This window comes from Lissotriton vulgaris, chromosome 12 (assembly GCF_964263255.1).
Source record: "Lissotriton vulgaris chromosome 12, aLisVul1.2, whole genome shotgun sequence".
NCBI lineage: Eukaryota > Metazoa > Chordata > Amphibia > Caudata > Salamandridae > Lissotriton > Lissotriton vulgaris.
The window spans coordinates 130,007,938-130,029,296 of record NC_141700.1 but is presented as its reverse complement, the minus strand read 5'-3'; the positions used below and the strand labels follow the sequence as shown (position 1 = coordinate 130,029,296).

General features: G+C 46.5%; 1 protein-coding gene across 1 annotated transcript in view; it reads left to right on the top strand.

Moving 5' to 3' along the window:
- INTS3 (integrator complex subunit 3) overlaps nt 1-21,359 on the top strand; it is a 677,967-nt gene that overhangs the window by 335,495 nt on the left and 321,113 nt on the right. Inside the window, exons 9-10 of the mRNA XM_086947563.1 lie at nt 15,259-15,356; nt 20,344-20,535. Of these exons, the coding sequence (XP_086803689.1) occupies nt 15,259-15,356; nt 20,344-20,535 (290 nt within the window). The remainder of the gene's footprint in view (nt 1-15,258; nt 15,357-20,343; nt 20,536-21,359) is intronic.

The window sequence follows — 21,359 nt, the reverse complement described above, 5'->3', positions numbered from 1 at the left end:
ATTAAATTAAATAAATAATAATTATTAATTTAATTTAATTTTATTATCAAAAATATGTACTTTAAACTAATTACCTTTTTTTATTAAATTAAATTAATTACTATTTTTAATAAAATTACATTTATTAAATAGATATTATTTATTAAATAGATATTATTTAATTAAATTAATTTAATGACAATTTAAAAATGTCTTTTAATTTAATTTTCTTAAATAAATTAATTACAATAAACTAAATAACATTTTTAAAAAAAGCTATACTTACCTATACTTACGATGTAATGCCATGCGTTGTAATAGCATTTGCGATGTAATGCCATGCATTGTAATGACATCCGTTGTAATGTATCCCGCGTTGTAAAATCTGCGTTGTAACGGAACGCGTTGTAATACATCGCGTTGTACTGACACCAATCCGTCTGTTGAATAGTCTTGGCCTACTCTTCACTAAAAACCATCAGCAATTTCTGTAAGCTCACCTGGTCAGTCTTTTTCTGGTCTTGTCTACTGTTTGGCTCCTGATGCCAAAATAGCCACGGATGAAAGTTTTGGATGTCAATGTATATACTCAGTATCTTAATTTCACCCATGCCCCTCTTCCTTGTCCGAGCAGCCTTCTCGAGCCATGAGTTCGTACCTTCTGTGTATTTGAAGCTGTTCTATCACGGGATACCATTTCACGTGGAGTCCCCTCTTTGCGTTTCATGCCAGCAGCGAGTGATTAGCCCATGTGTAAATTGACCCAGATCTAGGCACACGCTTGTGGTCAGTCCTTGCCCATTTCGAGCCTCCTCTTGCCTGAAACCCATCACTCGGTCTTCCTAACTCTCCTACAGAGCATTCAGTACATGACTTGCCTTCCTTTGTGCTCTAGATCAGAGTTCTCCAAAGTCGGTCCTGGAGGGCCGGATCCATGGCCAGATTTTTAAGATCACTACATTTATCTAAATGGGGATATCCTAAAAATCTGGCATGGATCCGGCCCTCCAGGACCCACCAATCTGGCATGGATCCGGCCCTCCAGGACCCACCAATCGGGTATGGATCCGGCCCTCCAGGACAGACTTTAGAGAACCCTGCTGTAGCTAGAGCCCTTGCTCGTGGACAGAATCATTTGCGACCACCATCGCCCCCTCTCTACCCAGCCGTGGTGATCCAGAGCTTCTGGGGCTCGGCTGTTTTTGTCAGAAATGAAGTGGAAGGAATCTTGGCCACTCCTTTATTTCTCCCGGTGTGCAAATGTTCTGCAGCACCCCCCATGTGAATATCTTCATACCGAAGCACTGCCACCCGCCCCTTAGCTCTCTCAAGCTCCGGGTAGGATGTTGACGCACGGGCTCTGCCTGTGGGTGAATAAATGTTTGTCTTGCGTCCCCGCCTTCGCTGGTTTTTCTGCGCTCCGCATCTGATCAAAACGGAGATTTTGAGATTGAGCGAGGGTCCTGTCACCGGGCTGGCAGCAGGATCTTGACTTCCGGGGGTGATGAATGGCCTGTCCTCCCCAGGATCAGATATGGTTTCATTCTAGAGGCCTCCGAAAGTTGTGGCGGGAAGCGCCGTGGCAGGCAGCTGAAGCGTGAGCCGCCTCAGGAGGGGGTCTGCGCGCGGCCTCATCAGGAGAGGGTCTGCGCGCGGCCTCATCAGGAGGGAGTCTGCGCGCGGTCGCCTCAGGAGGGGGTCTGCGCGCGGCCGCCTCAGGAGGGGGTCTGCGCGCGGCCGCCTCAGGAGGGGGTCTGCGCGCGCCCGCCTCAGGAGGGGGTCTGCGCGCGGCCGCCTAAGGAGGGGGTCTGCGCGTGGCCTCATCAGGAGGGGGTCTGCGCGCAGGCGCCTCAGGAGGGGGTCTGCGCGCGGCCTCGTTACACTCCCCTTCACTTGTGTGCACTGAAAGGGAAGCGAGGTGCGTTTACCCCGCAGGTAACGTCAGCAGCCGCGAGACCTCCGCAACAAGTCTGCTGGGATTAACGAAGCCTCTCGGTGATTAGCGGCGGGTAAAAATATGCCTCCCCGGGAGGAAATCATGGCCGGGACTGCTCCAACATTTCACAATGAGCTTTGGCGGGTCCGAGATAGCTTGATAAATCATGGCCGGGACTCCTCACACATTTCACAATGAGCTCCCCAAGCAGCGCAGGGCTCCGTCGTGTCGTTTCGGGAAGCCAAGGGTGTGAACAAAAACGAGATATGGGAATGCATATTGTGACCACTTTTTACTCCTATTCCCTTTATTTTTTCGAAGTTTTTTCTTACCATTTTCTACTCCTACCGCTGTCAACTTTCCACGGATGCACTGATATTTTTGGAGTCATCATTGAAACATGAAATATTACGACATCTGGAATTTAGTGAACACGTTTTTGGTAAACCTCAGACATGTTGAGATCACCATACTTTCTACTCTTTTCATCACCCATTGTTAACTCCTTCACAAATGACCTTTTGCTTGCTCTTTTTAAAGATGATTGAACTACCACATTTTCGGTTAGCAACATTGTCTATCTGATTGAAGAAACTGTTTATGCCTCCAAACACTGTAAATCCACACGAAGCCTCTGACTCCAGAAACAGTGCCTCGCCTTCCTAGGTCGAATCACATTCACCTCCTCCTCTAGCACCAACAAGCACTAAAAAAAATCAGTAATATGGCCACCAGCCCTCCTTACTTTACCCTACTACCGTCCTCACATTTTCCATTGCCTCTACCTGCACACTCACCACCACCTGACATGCAAGACACAGAGTCCGACCCAGTGAGCCCTTAATACCCCCAGACCCAGTGGAAGAGCCCTTTATACTACAGGGGTTGGGGAAGATCCGTGGGAAGAATATATAGTTGACCCAGGTCTTGAGCCGCACCCAGTAAAGCTGTTCCCACCAGATAATACTAATGCGCATCAAGCTGTCATACAAAGTGCAGCTCAACAGCCCCAGCATGCAGTAGAGGATGAAGATGATTTCCTGTTGCAAACCCTCTTCAGAACTGAAAGATCTATTAGTTCATGCTCATGCTCAAGAGTATGCTGAAGACCATGGCAAACCCTTCCACAGACCCAGTGAAGGCCAGAGTGGTAACCTCTTGCAATCACGGGAGCCAGATTACACCAGAGGGGTGGTTATCCCTGACCCACCGCATACTGGTGCTTACTCATGGGGTTACACTAGCCTTAAGCACTTTTGCAAAGTGTCTAGCAGTAGTGGCAGCACATCTGTGCAGCCAGACTATTCACTTGTTTCCATACCTAGAGGACTGGCTGATTAAGAGCAGCATCAAAGTCCAGTGTTTAGCCCGCACTCAAATAGCGGTGTCTCTACTGCGCAAACTGGGGTTCACCACCACTGGAAAAAAGACAAAACACATCTCCAGTCACAGCAAATGTAGGCCTCTCTAGAACCAGTTCTCAATGCAGAAACAGGCCGGGGTGGCCAAACCAGCAGATGGGAATGGCATTCCAACAGCTGCTGCCTCTTTTTAGATATATGGTGCTTTCACTGGCTGCACTGTGATTAAACCATTTTGCTGTGATGGCTTCCTGCATACCAACTGTCCTACATGCCAAATTGCACAATACCATTGTCCGAGTGTCTATCATGGCAATGGTCACACACGTTAGGAAGGTGGGATGACCTAGTGTTGACAACAAGGGCCCAGCATTCTCTCCCCTGGTGCAATATCAATAATATGTTGATCAGCAGTTCTATTCTAAACGGGTGGCTATCGCCAGAGATGCTTCTCTTGTGGGATGGGGCGCCTTCCTTTGCCACGACAGTCCAGGACACTTGGCCTCTACAGCACCAGGGACGCTACATCAATTACTTGGAACTACTAGTCATCAAACTATACCTCAAAGCATTTCTCCCCATTCTCCAGGGGAAAATGGCACTCATAAGGACAGAAAACATGTCAGCCATGTTTACATTCATGGGCGGGCGGGGGGGGGGGGAGGGGGACCAACTCAAACTGGTGGCCTTCAACATTTTGGACAGGTGCACCACTGAGCCTGGGATTGCAGAGCACGTAGTGTGCTTGCATTCAAAACCTTTTGTCATCCTGATTTGAGATCTTGCTGCTGCTGCATTTTTTTGTTATGGTTCCCTCGCTTAAATTTTTAAGGACGCTAGAAGGAGACGGTTACATACATCTGCAAGTGCTTGACTTGCTCACTGATTCTGTGGTGGGTCAAACTATATTCTAGAATCTCTTCTAATAGGATGGAGTCCTCATAATGCATTGTCTGGTCCTATGTACTCACAGTCCTGCATGCAGTGAGACCTATGCACCCATGAGTCACAGACCCTTTACTTTTCATCCCTGCACACACAGCTATGCACATTCAGGCACTAGGGACTCAAACATACAAGCATGCAGACAACAAACCTACATCAACACACATACATCAACACACACCAGGTTTGCTCACTTTATTGTATTGGGTGCAAAAGTTTTCTAAAGGCCTTAAAATCCTGCAGGCAGCAGCTATCTTCAAACACTACATAGCACCTAAGTAATATAATGTTGGTATGAGAATTACTGCAGCTTGGATGTAATTAAATGCGAGGCTATTTCAGTGCGGCGCACTAAAGTAGTCTACGTATTGTAGCATGTTTCAATTCCTTATTAGTTATGCAAATGTTAATAATTTCCTGGCCGTACTTGGTTTGTGAGGGCGCGCCTGTGTATGTTGTTGAGGGTTGACGTCAGTTTTCTTCGTGTAACTGTGCAGTTCGTCGATACTGATTTGGCACCCCTTGTGTTCTGTGAGGAGGTACTTTACTCCCTTCGCTGCACTGTGCTTCAGCGTGCATTGGTTGCCCCCTTGACTTGTCCTCATTATTTCATTGTTGGTGTTCTAGTCCCTTGGAGGAGGGAAGAATGGCTTCAGCAGGGGGTGGAGTGGCATGTTCTGCCTCTGAGCAAGGCATCGTTTACTTCCTTCTTCACAGCCTCCTTGACGCTGTCGGGAAGAGCTATTTTTAGGTGACGCTTCCTGAAGGATTGAAGCACTGTATACTGTGCTGCTTTTCTTTTCTTTCCGAGTACAGTGCTGATTCTTGGGGCATGTTTTTTTCTTTGTTATATTGTGCATTTATATCTTCTCACTCCTGCTCCTCTTCTCCTGTGCATTTCTCCTATTCTACTTTCCTTCCACGTGGGAGATCCTTGAGTGCTTAATTTAGGTCTCAAGTGCAGCCAGATTTTTTCATCCATTGGTCGGTTATGTTAATGCTCGCATTTTCCTTACACCCACTACAGCATGAGGCAACTGGGCAGCCCACTACAGCCATTGCTAACTTTACTGTGATTGACCCCTTCACAAAGAGCCCATCTGCCCACAAAGTAGTTCCCGTCAGTGCTGTGGAGTACTATTGCACTAAGTGCTTGTAGAGACACAAATAATAATATACACCTCAGCCATTTTTTCTTACATTGACGAGGCTCCAGCAGCTTCCCAGTAACGTTTTGAAAAAAAAATTTGCAATGACAGACCTATCCGCTTTGCCAATGCTTGTTTTAGGTCTCGTCTAGAGACCACTTTGCCTCGCCGCTTCTCGTTTTCTAGAAAATTTGTAATAAATATATACATAAATACTTTAGGTCAACTGTCTTCAACAGTTGGTCTGTTCAGGTGTTAGTCACAATTTGCTTCCCCCCCCCATAGCATACTGCATGAGGCAGTGGGTCAGGCCACATCATCCACTGACTGTCCAGCACTGCGAGTGACGGCATTTTGCCTGATTACTTGTGCTCGGCCACCTGACAAGGAGTGCATTTCAGCGTCAGGGCTGGTGTACCTTTGCTGCTGGGCCACTCCTTTAGTTATATATATTTTTTATACGTATTCAAGTGGGGGGCTTTTCACATTGGGAACACAACAGTTAAAACCAATTGTATGCATGCTAAGACCTGAGCTTTTAACTTCCTTTGGCAATGCTTGTGTTTATTTATTTAGTCAACTACTAGACCGTGCAAACACCTAGAGTGGGCTTAGAACAGGACCCTTGGTTAACATTGGATGGCCTTATTGTCACTCATTTGCTTTCTTGTTATTTGATGGCTTGCTTTCCCATTCCTCTGTTTATCCCTCCTTTGGAGCATAACCTTTTTGTGACCCTTATGGTTGGTTGACTTGTATCCTTCCCCAGCTCACATTTAGGGAACTACTTTTTTATTTTTCTTTCAGCACTCCATGAGAGTGCACCTGCTTTCTAGCTTTCGCCCTGTGTGATGCTTGCAGCCCCCATGCATGCGCTGTGTTGCATTCTCCCTTGTATGCTGCTTTCTTGTGTGTTTCTTCACTGTACTGCTCTGTTCGAGGCATGTGGGCTGCTAAATTCATATCTTAGCATTAGATCGCCACCTAGTGTTGGGTCCGGATGATCGCACATTGTTGTCCTGGAAGAGTCTTCGAAGTATCCTGAGATGGGTGGCTCCTCCCCTGGACTACAGTGCGCATGGGCATCGGCTCCATCCCCAGATTGTTTTTTTCCGCCATTGGGTTCAGATGCGGTCTCGACGTCTCTCCGTCGGAACCGAATAAACATCTAATTTTACGGCCAAAAGGCTTTGGGTTCTTTACGTCGGTATTGTTTGCGTACGGTCTCGAGTTCTTCCGTCTCTCGGAGCCGGATTCAGCGGAGTTTTTACTACTCTTCGGACATCGAGGCCTTCTCATCGCGACTCGACACTAAGTTCCCAACATGGAGCGGAGCCCGTTTAAGCTCTGTCCGCTCTGTGGGTCCAAATACCCACATATAGACGTGCACCCGGTCTGTAATAAATGCTTTTCGCCAGACCATGACGAAGGAAGTTGCAGGGCCTGTGCGAGTTTCAGGTCGAAGAAAACTCTCACGATTCGGCGCGCGGTGCGCCTTGTCGCCAAACAGGCGGCCCCGGATCCAGAAAACATCTTCGACGACCAAGAAGAGGAGGACCAGAGCCATCATCTTCAAATCTCCCCGCCTGAGACGGAGGTCGAGGCTGATCCGGAATATGACGACGACGGAGTCGTGGGTCAAGGCCTTGAATACGTCGACGAGGTAGGGGACGACGATATGGTTTATGGGGCCGCGGAAGATAGCTCAGGGGACGAGCTATGCCCCGAAGTTGACGGACATCAAGAGAGGGTCGCGGGATCGCCTGTCGGCCTTACCCAACACCCTGTAGCGCAAGCCACGGCCCCGCCTGCTGGCCCGGCCACGGACATACTTGCTGCGCCGAGGGTTTCGAAACCGAAACTGAAAGCAACGGTCTCGACTGCACCTAAAATGGCCGACCCGAAACCGAAACCGAAAGTAAAGGACTCAATCGTCCCTAAGATGGCGGTCGCAACGGCAAAAACAAATAAACCGGCGGCCTCATCGACTCCGTCGACCTCCGGTCCGCAGAAGCCGAAGAAACACGGCGATTCCACAGGGTCAAAATCGGCGCCGGAGGAGAGATCCTCTAAGAAGGGTGGCACGCACAAGACAAGCGCGCAGGCGCAGGCAAAGCCAGCCAAGGCAACCGACACAGACCCGGCTCCAACGGGGACATCTGCGCATCGCTCCAAGGACTCGGGGTCGGCGCCGTCCATCCCTCCAAAAGACCAACGGAGCGTCGCATCCGAAGGCAAGGCCACCTCGTCGGTGCCAAAGACATCGGTCACCGACGCATCTCTCGTGGCTGCTTCACTACAAAGAATTAGGGAGAAGGCTTTTTCTTCGTCGACGCCAACGCCATCGACGCAGAAGGCGGCAGACGTCCCGGTCAAGCCCGCAAGTAAGCTCCTCTTCCTTCTACCGCCAAAAGTGGCGCCGAAGGCTTTTTCATCGAAATCGACGCCAAAGAAGTCGGAATCTTCTACGGCAGGGGCATCTTCGGGTCAAGTGCTCGACCCAGAAGAGGATTCGGAGTGTTTCATAGACGCGGACACGGGGAAGTTAACCCTTTACAAAAGGAAGATCACTTCGCAGCCGGTGGAATCCTATGTCATCCCCCTAAAGAAGAAAAAGTTTCCACAGGACGCCTCAGGCCTCATGGAACCTATCCAGCCTCCTCTGGGAAGGAGCCCAACACCGTCTCCAGACCACTCTGAAAGTGAGGGCTATGGTGAAGATGAACAATACACGTTCCCAGTAAATGAACCTGATGCACAGCCAGATTCTTATTATGTCATTGGGGACCAAGGCACCCAAGATGTGGGACAAGACCCACAGACTTTCAGTACACGTGCATCCCCTACAGAGGATTCTGCAGGTTTTCATGCACTCATTGAGAGGGCAGCTGCTAATCATGATGTGGACATGCATGCTGACCCAGTTGAGGAAGACTTTCTATTCGACACCTTTTCAGTTTTGGAAAGAACTGTAAAGACCCTGCCTATGCTCAAAGGGGTCCTCAAGCATGCTGCGGACATCTTTAAAGAGCCTACCAGGGCGAGGGTGGTCAACCCACGTATTGAAAAAAAGTACAGACCAGCGCCTGCAGACCCTGCATACATTCGAGGACAGTTGCCGCTTGACTCCCTGGTGGTAGCAAACGCACGCAAGAGGGCCAACTCCCAAACAACGGGTGAAGCTCCTCCCCCGGATAAGGAGTCCAAAGTGCTAGAGGCAGGAGGCAAAAGAATGGCTGCACAGGCTGCCAATTTCTGGCGTATTGCAAATACACAGGCACTACTGGCACGTTATGATAGATCACATTACGACACACTAGAGCAGATTGTGGAACACCTGCCTCCGCAGATTCAAGAGGGCACCAAAATGATTATACAAGAGGGACAACTGATCTCCAACGCGGCCATAAAGTGTGCACTTGATGCCGCGGACACAGCCGCTAGGGCCATTAACACCAGTGTCATGCTCAGAAGACAGGCTTGGCTCCGCATATCGGGGTTCAAACCTGACATTCAGACAACCATACTTAATCAACCAGTCAATCCGGATAGACTGTTTGGTCCAGATGTTGACACCACCCTGGAAAAAATTAAAAAAGACACTGAAACTGCTAAATCTATGGGGGCCCTACAATCACAGCAGTTTCGTGGCAATAATTTTCGTCGCTCAGGTGCCCGTGGAGTCACCAGAGGACAGTTGGGTCAACAGTCACAGTTCCCTAGAGGTGGAGCACAGTCCTCGTACCCCAAACAAAATAAGAGGGGCTACAGGGGAAACAGCAACAAAGGACGTGGCAAAGGAGGCAACAATTCACGCTCCTCTGCCCCAAGCAACCAGTGACTCTGTCACTTCCCCCCGACCATTTAACACCTGTCGGGGGGAGAATACAGCAGTTCCTGCCCGTCTGGATCAACATCACCACAGACAGGTGGGTGCGACAGCTTATCCAGTACGGTTATTGTCTAGAGTTAAAGTCCACTCCACCCAACATTCCACCAAGGCAAAGACCTATGTCCGCAGAGCACTTGCACTTATTGCAGCAGGAAGTGTTGGTGATGCTGCAAAAAGGGGCAATCGAGCTCGTGCCAGTGGGGGAGGAAGGAACAGGGGTTTATTCCCTGTACTTCCTCATTCCAAAGAAGGACGGATCTCTCAGACCAATTCTGGATCTCCGTCCCCTCAATCTGTACATACTGTCAGAGCATTTCCACATGCTTACACTGCAACAGATCCTTCCTATGTTAAACAAAGGAGACTTCTTAGCAACCTTAGATCTCAAGGATGCTTATTTCCACATTCCGCTACATCCGTCCCACAGAAAGTACCTCAGGTTCACTATCCAGGGCACGCATTATCAGTTCAAAGTCCTACCCTTCGGAGTCACAACTGCCCCAAGGGTGTTTACCAAGTGTCTGGCGACAGTAGCAGCGCACCTCAGGAGGCAGAACATCCATGTCTACCCCTACCTCGACGACTGGCTCGTTCAAGCCAGGTCGGAACAGCAGTGCGCCGCGGACATGTCGACTACCATTCACCTCCTTCACGACCTGGGTTTCTCGTTGAATTACCCAAAGTCACACCTTCAGCCGGCACACGTCCGGCAGTTTCTGGGTGCGACAATCAATACCCTGACGGCCAAGGCGCAACCAAACCAGGTCAGGATAGACGGCATACAGTCTTTAATCCAGAAGTTCAGACCGGGACACTCACTTCCAGCAAGAGTGTTCATGCAGTTGATAGGCATGATGGCCTCCTGCATCTTCATAGTCCCTCACGCACGGTTGCATATGCGCCCGCTCCAGGAGTGCTTAGCAAATCAGTGGACACAGGCTCAGGGACAATTAACAGACCTAGTGTTGGTTACCAGTCGGGCATACAACTCTCTGCATTGGTGGACTCCACACAACCTTTGCAAGGGCCGACTGTTCCAGGAGCCAGTACCACAGGTTATCCTGACAACGGACGCATCTCTCCAGGGATGGGGAGCTCATCTGCTCACTTACACAGTGCAGGGACTATGGACGACGCAGCAACAGAAGATGCACATCAACTATCTAGAACTGATGGCGATCTTCATGGCACTCAAGTCCTTCATTGTACATCTGTGCAACAAAGTGGTGTTAGTCCGGACGGACAACATGACCGCGATGTACTACATCCAAAAGCAGGGGGGCACCCACTCACCACAGCTGTCTCACCTGGCTCAGAGCATGTGGAAGTGGGCCATTCAGAGGAACATCTTCCTCATGGCAGAACACCTCCCAGGGAAGGACAATCAGATGGCGGATCTGCTCAGCAGATACAGTCATCAAATGCACGAGTGGGAGATACATCCATCGGTACTCCAGCCGTACTTCCAAAGGTGGGGTCGTCCAGACATAGACCTGTTCGCCACAAGGGAGAACGCAAAATGCCAAAGCTTCGCCGCCAGGTTCCCACACCCCCAATCGCAGGGCAATGCGATATGGATGAACTGGTCAGGCAAATTTGCTTACGCTTTTCCCCCGACACCTCTGATACCACTGGTGGCGAGGAAACTAAGGCAACACTCGATGACACTCATCCTAGTTGCTCCAACGTGGGCGCGCCAAGCCTGGTACACCACGTTCCTCGAACTCTCAGTGGTGCCGCATCAGAGACTGCGCCTCACGCCCAGACTTCTGACGCAGAACCATGGAGAAATTCAGCATCCAGATCCGCAACAGCTCAACCTAGCGATCTGGCTCCTGAAGTCTTAGAGTTTGGATACCTAAACCTACCTCCTGAATGCATGAACATCATCAAGGAGGCGAGGAAGCCGTCAACCAGAGCATGCTATGCCGCAAAATGGAAGCGTTTTGTCATTTACTGTGCAGACAATGACATAAACCCGCTAGATGCATCTATCCCTAACATCATTTGCTATCTGTTACACCTTTATAAGTGCAAACTAGCGTTCACTTCTATTCGGATACATCTATCCGCCATCGCAGCTTACCTTCAAAATAGGCAGCATCTCTCAGTCTTCAGGGTGCCAGCCATTAAAGCGTTTCTTGAAGGTCTGAAACGAGTCATTCCCCCAAGAACACCGCCAGCTCCGGTGTGGAACCTCAATGTGGTCCTCACCAGACTGATGGGACCACCGTTTGAGCCAATGCACTCGTGTGAACTGCAATTCCTAACGTGGAAAGTTGCTTTCCTAATTGCCATTACGTCACTAAGGCGTGTTAGTGAGTTGCAAGCGCTCACAATACAAGAGCCATTCATTCAGATTCATCCAAATAGGGTAGTGCTACGTACTAACCCCAAATTCCTTCCAAAGGTGGTGTCACATTTTCATCTCAACCAAACTATCGATTTGCCGGCATTCTTCCAGAACCCACAAACGGTGGCGGAAAGGATGCTCCATACGTTAGACGTACGGAGGGCATTGATGTACTACATAGACAGGACACAACACTTTAGGAAGACGAAACAACTCTTTGTTGCCTTCTCACCACAACACAAAGGCAACCCAATTTCCAAAGCAGGAATAGCCAGATGGATTGTTAAGTGCATTCAAATCTGTTATCATAAAGCCAAGCGCACTTTAACAATACCCCCAAAGGCACACTCCACACGCAAGTTGGGGGCATCCATGGCTTTCCTAGGAAACATTCCTCTAGAGGACATTTGCAGAGCAGCCACGTGGATTACACCACATACCTTTACAAAACACTACTGTGTTGATGTACATTCCAAACAGCAAGCGGCTGTAGGGCAGGCTGTTCTCAAGACACTTTTTCAGGTTTCTGCAGCTGGCACGGGCAACCGCCGCTGATGGAGGGACTGCTATGTATTCTATGCTAAGATATGAATTTAGCAGCCCACATGCCTCGAACTGAATATGCTACTTACTAGTATGCATCTGTTCTTGGCATGTAGGGCTGCTAACATTCATATCGCCCACCCTCCTCCCCGGTGCCTGTCGCAGCTGCAGATATACTATTGTATTCAATCATTAGCATGGACATCCTTTACACTTTTCACTCCATCCTCTGCCACAATGGCGAAAAACAATCTGGGGATGGAGCCGATGCCCATGCGCACTGTAGTCCAGGGGAGGAGCCACCCATCTCAGGATACTTCGAAGACTCTTCCAGGACAACAATGTGCGATCATCCGGACCCAACACTAGGTGGCGATCTAATGCTAAGATATGAATGTTAGCAGCCCTACATGCCAAGAACAGATGCATACTAGTAAGTAGCATATTCATTCTCTTGTCTGTGTTTCCCCCTCCTGTGCTGCTGTGCACCCTCGTCCTGCAGGTATTTGCTTTATTTTGTGCACTTTTTTTTGGGAATATGTGAAAGATGCTATTTCTTTCTTTTTTTTTTTAAATCCTTATCTAAAGGGCATCCTCCATTTTAGACAGGTATTAGGTAAACAAAGGAAAATAGCGCCTACAGAATGATGCAAGAAGCGGACATGCCAGCGCTGCATTTTTTTTTTGCCGATGCTGTGCAGCTTCGGGAAAAAGTACTGGCAAGCCCGATGGTTCCAAAAATGTAAAACTGGTTGACTTTGCAAATACTTGTTTTAGGTAGAGATCTTTAAGTGTCCATTTGTTTTGAACCTGAAAATAGGAGAACTGTACCTGGAGTAGAATATTTTTACATTTCATCTACATGTCTCTGTTTTTGAGTGGGATACATTTACGTGTGGGCATTTTGAAAAGGAAAAGAATCAAGATCTCTTGAAGGTGCCTGATCTCCAGCCCTGTTGGCTCCATAGCACACAGGATACCAGACATTACCCCATGTGCTGCATCCACAGGCTGGTGGAGAGGAGAAAGAAACGAGGTACAGAGCTTGCCCTTCCTGGAATCTCAAATCTTTGATTCCTGTTTTACAGTTAAGTGGCTTGAAGTGGTAAAGCACCAAGGAAGGGTCAGTATGCACGTAAACTAGCCCTGTGGGAAAGAAAATGCCTCTAGAAAACTTCTTCTTAGTCCTTCTCAACACAGGGCCTCCTCACAGCTCTGTCCTTCTCGGTTGGGGAATAAAGTGTCTTAGTCTTTGTGAGTGTGACCAGTAAGCATGGAAGGACCGCACATAATGCTTAGGCATCACTGTCACATTGCTATGTCCGCTTCTCTTGCACTGCACATGAACTTCATGTAACGATTCGACAATTGCACCAAGCAGTGTAGTCTCCAGAACAAATGTGTGGGGTGTCTGGATTGTTGCTGTGGAGGATGTGGATTCTAAATTAATCATGCTACAAATCAGCATTGGGCAGAACTGTCTGGTGTAGGTACAGTAACAACAGTGTCTGATGGTAAGCAGCCTTTTGAACTAGTACTGTCCCTGTAGTAGGTTAGCATTGGGACTTGAGGAATGAGCTTTGCCGACAGATCTGTTTTTAATTCCAGTGATTGGTTAAAGGTGGGTGCTGCTTATGGTGAACTGTCTACATTTTAAAAGTGCCTATTTCTAGCTTGTGGTTTACAAGTTATTCTGCAAGGTCGGAGTAAGGTGTAGTTTGTGACTGGTTAGTGTCAATTTCTAGTCAAGGTACTGTAGACTGATATATCATTTTTACATGACCGCAATAGTCCATATATTCTGGATCTATGGCAGATTTCTTTTCACTATTAAATCAAAGGCTAGTACCGCTGTCGAAGGGAGACCTGAAGGTCAGATCTTGACGCCCTCACACACCTGTTAGGGTGTCATGCTTCATCCTTTGGCATTCCTTGTCTTGCCGGCGCTGCAATGCCTGACGGGCCTCGGAGCTCTTTGTCGGAGATATTCTTATCCGAAAACGCCATTTAGATGAATGCATGTGAGGGGGCTATGTAAGAGTGTGTCAATTGAAAGGTGAGGAGTGTCTAAAATAGACTCTGGTGCCCTCAAAATAATTTTTTATGGGGTAAGGGTACCAGGACTAGGTAAAAACAGTGGTGCCATCTTATGGTCACAATGTACCTAGATAGCTGTCAGCTAAGTGAGGTCGACATGTTTCATGCCTAGATTGCCCATAGGGTCAGACTGCACTTCATCAGGACCAAAAATTGTGATTTAGCGCCCTCTGAGGGGCATGAGACCTCCTTTCTTGTAAAGGATGTCTGCTCAATGTGTATGATAATGCACCTGGATGGTTGCAGTGTAACAAATCCACCCCAAGATGAGCAGAACAATGCCCCTGAGGCAAATTTGAATGTCCCGGAGAAACTGCGAGACAGGGTATGGGTCCGGAACAGTGCTGCAAGGCTTACCCGCCTCCAAGATGCCTGGTTCCAAGCATCTTGGAGGCGGGTAGGTTTTGTGACCTCCAGGCATCTAGCCTCGTGCTTTCACTTCTTTGTGACCACCCAGTCTGTGAGGAACTACTCCTATTTTGATGGTTTAGCTAGATTTTGTTTAAACACCAACCACTGACCTTGCAAATAATGCGGCTTTAGATTAATTGTATATAGCTAATCAAAATCTTTAAAAAAAAAAGATGGCATGGCTCTGTCCCTGCTGGACCAACCATGAACAATGCTACTTTACAGGAGTAATATCAGGAGTTACACGTGGTTAGCATATACATTTTAAGGCTATTTGGTTCCTGTACTCAGTTGTGAGTTACCTGCAACTGAAGTTGTGTTGAATTAATGCTGGCTTCTTCAGGGAAGAGTGAGTTGACAGCCAGTACTGCTTATGAGGATTGTGGGGTATGGGTGTAGTTGAGGGCTGTTCAGTAGCTGTGGATGCCGAGGGGCCATGTTGTTGAGTTGCCAGACCTGTTTATAGTTGCAGTACTTGGAGAGCCGGGTTTCATGAAGGTCAGAGGCGAGCTGTCGTGCCTGGGTTGTGTGGATTTCTCTTGTTTAAACCGCTTGTCCTAATGTGTGGTTCTTTATCTCTTCCCCCACTGTAGGTGTTCTGCAGCTTCTTCAGTCAAGGACGTCACGCAAGTTCCTGGCTTGTCGCCTCACACCCGACATGGAAACCAAGCTGCTCTTTATGACGTCCCGGGTAATGCTGAGCTCAGAGCTGTGGGAAGACTGGCATTCTGAAAAATATGGGCAATACCAGAGATAGTGATGGTCAAAAGGGAGCTTAAACAAAATGATTCAAACTGTAATTTGCAAAAATGTTTAAATATCTGTTAGCTCCCCATTTGACTACAAAATACCTTTCCGTAGTGATGCAGAAGTGGCTTCACAGTTGCAAGTTCACTAAGCACACCCACCAGCTAACCCACCTCTGAAGAGTAGAGAATCACTATGGGGAAGCCCATCCAGCAAATGGGGTACAATGACTTGAAAACGTTCCTTTGTTCCACACTTTGTGGAGAAATAAGTATAGGAGAGCGATCTTGTTTCAGGTAACCAATGGAATGTCTTTGAGGTCGGAAAATGGTTCCCAATAAGAAGTCAGCCAAGTGGTTTTGTGTTGGGCCATGTTCAAATACCAGCGTTGAACATACCCCAAAAAAACAAAGAGAAGGTTTTGGAAAGTGGTAGGAACTTAAAATGTCTTACCTTCGGCCCTTTAACTGCTTGGTGGTGTGGTGAGTTCCAGGATGATCAAAAGACTGAGGCATGGACGCTGACCCTTGCAATCCCTGGGGCAGACGCTGTGCATCATGTTGATGGTGATCTCCTTCCATGGACTCTCCTCTTAAATCCTGGCCCTTAGATGTCCTCTGCGGGGACGGGCCAGGAGCGAAATGGGACCAAAAGCCGGTGCAAGGCTGTTGCTTAACTGTTCAGACATGGATCTGACTGCTGTACTTTATTCTATGTCTTCTCCTGTTTTCAAACGTTTTCCTTTAAAAAACTCTGTGAGACCTGCTTAAGCTTGCACAGATCTCTATAGTTGACATGTTAACCAGCAGAGTCATCTTACCAGGAAGGAGGACATGCTTCTTCTCCCTACTGAAATGCGCTGAGTCTAGTTAGGAGTGCTGAAAGTGTCCCAGTATTGGAATAACAGCACACAGTTACTCCTAGCCTAAGCAGAGGGGCATGATAATCTCATGCATGAGAGGAGAAAGGCGCATTGCAAGACGTTTTTCGGCATTAGAGTACTGCCATACCAAGATTGAATTACACCATCAATGTATCTGTATTGTGGTATCAGGCTAGACTGACACCAAGATATATTCATAAAAAATATACATAGCTTTAAGGATCATTTATTTGTACCAAGACATTTCCAAACTTATATCCCTGTGATTGCATAGATTTATGCCTGTTTGGGATTCGCAAGCCCCATTGGGTATTACAATAAATCTGCAAAAATCATAAACGTCAAATCATACTCCTGTTCCCCCATGTGCACTCTCTTTAACTTTCTGCATGGATTGAAACCCATAATATACACTTGGCAGCAGCATGCAAAAGCTGATGTTTTTTGCATATTTTTGTTTCCTGTGTGGAAAATGTTTTCTTTGTGGTGAAATCACATTCCACGTTTCTTCCCCCACCCCGCCCGCCCGCCCCCAAGCATGAATGGTACACCCTCTTGTTTGCGTACTCTGAAGAGGACTCAGATCCTGCTCTTTGCAAAGTAACTGTCCAGGGTGGGAAGAGGTCTGAAAAACCGCCCGGGAAGTAGCAGTTGAGGAGTTTGCGCTGAGTGAACATTTTGTGGCCAAGTAAGTTACACAAGTGTGTGTAAAAAAAAAAAACAACAAAAAAAACATAAATATAAAATAATTTTAATTAGGATTACAGGGGTGCAAATGAACACCGCTTGCTAGTATGGAGCTCTTGTTAAGGCTATGTCAAATATTGCAGTTTGTGAAAGAACTGTAATCCGATCTACAGGTGTTTTAAGGGACCCTCTAGGTGTCTCAGTATTCGTGTTCTGGTGCACAATTCATGTTCAACAAAAGCAAAGAGATCCCTTTTCCTGGTTTTAACTAACAGATAAGGCCATATCAAGTGGTCTCTCTGTTTGACCTTGTTCTAAGGTAACCTGTAAGTTTAGTCAGTTGTTGGAGTCCAAAAACAAAATAACACATTTACATATATATCATGACGATTACACCATTCACATTTGATTCTTGAATGCTGATGATCTTCAACAATATAGACTGTGTTAAAGAATGGACAAAGCAAGATTGGCAAGAGGTTTTTCGTTTTTATGTTTAAAATTTATTATAAAAAAGGATCTGATCTATTATTCATCATTATTTCGAAAAGAACATCATACATTTTATTAAAACATTACAATATATGTTGTAAGAAACAATAAAAAAAAAGAAACTGTCGATGCAGCGTTTCGGGGAAAAACGTTGGTCACCTTCTTCAGGACAATACTTTCTTATATTTAAATACAATTTATATATAATTTTATGTCGCAGCGTGTGTTAATTGGCTTTAAATTGCAGAAACGAAAAACTAGGGTGTTCCTCCTACTCGGTTGTACTATAGGGTGGGGCCTTTTATGTGTTCTCTGCTCCCAACTTCCTGTTTCTCTGTACTCTGTTGGTGTTTGTTCTTTTGACCAACTGAATTAAGGTATGGTAGAGGTATAATTCCAAGTAACCAACCACGGTGTCCTTTTATTGTAAATAGTCCACCAGCCACATGTTTTCTTCCTGTCTCTCAAGTTAAACTTTGTTTTAGGAACTTTGATTCAGGACAAAACGGTCGATTTCCCCAATTTCGTTGCTGGGAGCTTTGTTTATAGGTTGCTGTAGACCTTCCTCTTTATAGGTTCTTAGCTTCAAGGGGTTCCCTGCTTTATGGTTTTCCCAGGGGGTTTTGTATTTTTCTGAGCTGTCTCACATGACCGTCCTTACAACATGTATTGTAATGTTTTAATAAATTGTATGATGTTCTTTTCGAAATAATGATGCATAATATATCAGATCCTTTTTTATAATACATTTTAAACATAAAAACGAAAAACCTCTTGCCAATCTTGCTTTGTTCATTCTTTGACACATAGTCTATATTGTTCAAGATCATCAGAATTTAAGAATCAAATGTGAATGGTGTAATCGTCATGATATATATGTAAATTTGTTATTTTGTTTTTGGACTCCAACAACTGACTAAACTTACAGGTTACCTTAGAACAAGGTCAAACAAAGAGACCACTTGATGTGGCCTTATCTGTTAGTTAAAACCAGGAAAAGGGATCTCTTTGCTTGTGTTGATCACAAACTCATTCCTTTTTTCTTTAAAAAGGGTGTCTCCCATTATTTTTTCCATTATAAGCTCAATGCGTGTTGCCATTGATGAGTTTTGTCAGAGTTCTCTCATAGGTAGAGGTCTGTGGGTTTTTTTTGGGGGTTTGCTGCAGATCACAGTACATGTTCATTATGACAGCTGTGCAATATCTTTGAATGGTGTAAGATAAACCAGTGGTGATATGGTGGGCGCCCATTGATGTCTCTGATATTGGCGCAGAGTACTAATGAGAATAGATCTGCAATGTGTGGACCCTAAAGATGTCTTTATAGTGGGATATTCACATATTCCAGGTCAGAGTAGACGTGTATTAAGAGAGTTTTGTGGATTCCTCAATGCTGGGATATTGGTGTAAAGGGCCAGACAAAAAGAAGGTATTGTGAATTTATTAAATGGTTGGTACTCTAAGAAAATGTGTAATAGGCATCCTCTATCCCTGTTTACATAACTTGTGGCACATTGTAACCTTTATTGCTATCAGTGTTTGCTTGTATGAACAGCCCTTCGCCGCTTATGGTACCTTCCGTGTCAGTGTGCTGCACTGCCTGTTGGGTTGGCAAATCTCTTAATCACAATCTCCAAGCCTCCACCCACACCCAAGGACTAAAGAAGAGATGTGGTGTGACGGGCAGAGCTTCTGACTTTGCAACTGAGTGACCAGGTTACAGTCCTGACGTCGGTTTAACAATATGTGATTCTGAGCAGATCACCTAATCTCCTTGTGCCCAAAAGACGAATCTGATATTGTGTGCCCTTGTGCTATATACAACTGCAAGTAAATAGAAAATATAAGAACACCTCTGTCTATATGATATTGACTCTAGACCCTGGCTCTAAAGTAAAAGAAAGCATATCCTAGCAGGAGGATGCCTCTCTGGATAGCACAGGTTAGATCAGAGTCGTGAGATAGTCCAGCTGCACACGTGTAGATGTGCTGTCTAGCTGAAAGTGGCAAGAGCATTCTCTACAGGCAGAGTATGATTTATATCCCTGTTGGCATTGTTGCTACTTGCATCTTATACAAGTACTCTGAGGAGACTGGTGGTACACAGGAGGCAGCCTTTTCTCAATATTTTTCGCATGGTTTTTTCTTTGTGAATTGCTCTCTAGCTCCAGGTTGCATCCACATTTTTGCATGGTGCATTTTTCTGTGCATGGGGCTTTTCAAAATGATTGTGCCAGATCATAGTTCCACTTGATGCCATTCAACAGGTTTTTAAGGCACTATGGCTTCCAAAAAATCTGATGCCCTTTCCAACCTCATTTATTCAACCTTCATGCAAGTCATTCTCAAACCATGTCCAGGAAGATTGCATTTAATGTCTTTTTACGACACTTTTACTTGCTTGGCTTGTCCGTTTCTCTGAATAGTCTTAACATATGCTGCAGGTTCATCTTAATTCCGTGGTGTTTCAGTATTGCATCTATCCTGGGTCATGCCACCTTGGTCCTTCTAGAGCCCTGTTGGTGTAAATTCCTGATAGTTTGTGCACAACTCTTCAAACTTTTTGATGAGCAGACTGTAAATTGGTCTTTGAGATGTCCAGGATTGTCCCCATGTCCACCTTCTGCATGGCAGGAAAATATTGGTTATTTTACCTCTGATTTTGATCCATTCCCTCAGTCCGGAATCGAAAATCCCATGTGATGTACTCTGCCGCTTGGCACCGACTCTAGCGCTCCTTGCCCTTTATTCCTATTCTCTTTGAGACGGCACATTTTGCGATGCATTATTACTGTTTTTATTGTGCCTTTTCTCCTACTCTGTGACCATGTTCTGTGTGTGATAAACTGTTTTCTTCTCGTTTAACCAGGTACGATTTGGCCAGCAGAAGAGATACCAGGACTGGTTCCAGAGGCAGTATTTGTCGACACCGGACAGTCAGTCGTTGCGCTGCGACCTTATACGATACATTTGCGGGGTGGTCCACCCATCCAACGAAGTCCTCAGCTCGGATATCCTTCCCCGCTGGGCCATCATTGGCTGGTTGCTGACCACCTGCACGGTAAAAGACTCAGAGTCTTTGTAACAGTGTGCTTTTGTGTAATAGACTAGTAGGATGTTGAGGTACTGTGGTATGCAGGCTGTGAGAAATGGAGGGGCAGTTATTTATTGTGAAAGGGCAGTGTTCACTTCGCAAGATGCTCAACTTATACCTTGTAATGGACAGTAATATATTGTTGGGGACAGAGGCAGGTGGAGCAAGGGAAGGAGCTCCGGAGGGCTAAGAGGAAGACCTTTTGGGGAAGAAACAGCTACATATCCCTGGAGCAAACAAGATGGGTGGATAGTAATAAATCCCTGGAGCAATCAAAAAGGGTATTCCTTCGGTGCTAAAAGCGAGACTTGGTGGAGGTGGCAGATTTGGCTGTGGAGAGGGCAATGAGACCAGCATGGTGTATTGACTGTTAGACCTATGTTTGGGAGAAAAGGTTGTAGTTGGAGATTGATCTGTTTAAAGTTTGATGGATCTTGTCTGGACAGCGGGCTAATGACACAGTGGGAAAAAATGCATTGAGGCGGAAGATTCACACATTTGGAGAAATAAGTACTCCAGGCACATTGAGTCTGCAGTTAGAGTGGAATAAGCATTATGGCGGAGAGGGTCAGCGAGTTAGTGGAACACAGGTGTGGTAGCAACGCTTTGGGGCCTAGCGGCTCCAAGCATTAGAGAGATGTCATTGAGGGATTATGGCAAAGGGGTCTGAGATGCAACAGCACAAGGCTACGAGCAAGGCATAGGGACTGAGGTAGGACTGCAAGGCATTTGTGCTGAGGCAAAGTGTTAAGGCATTTTGGCAAAGTATTACGGTGGACGGACAGCGAGAG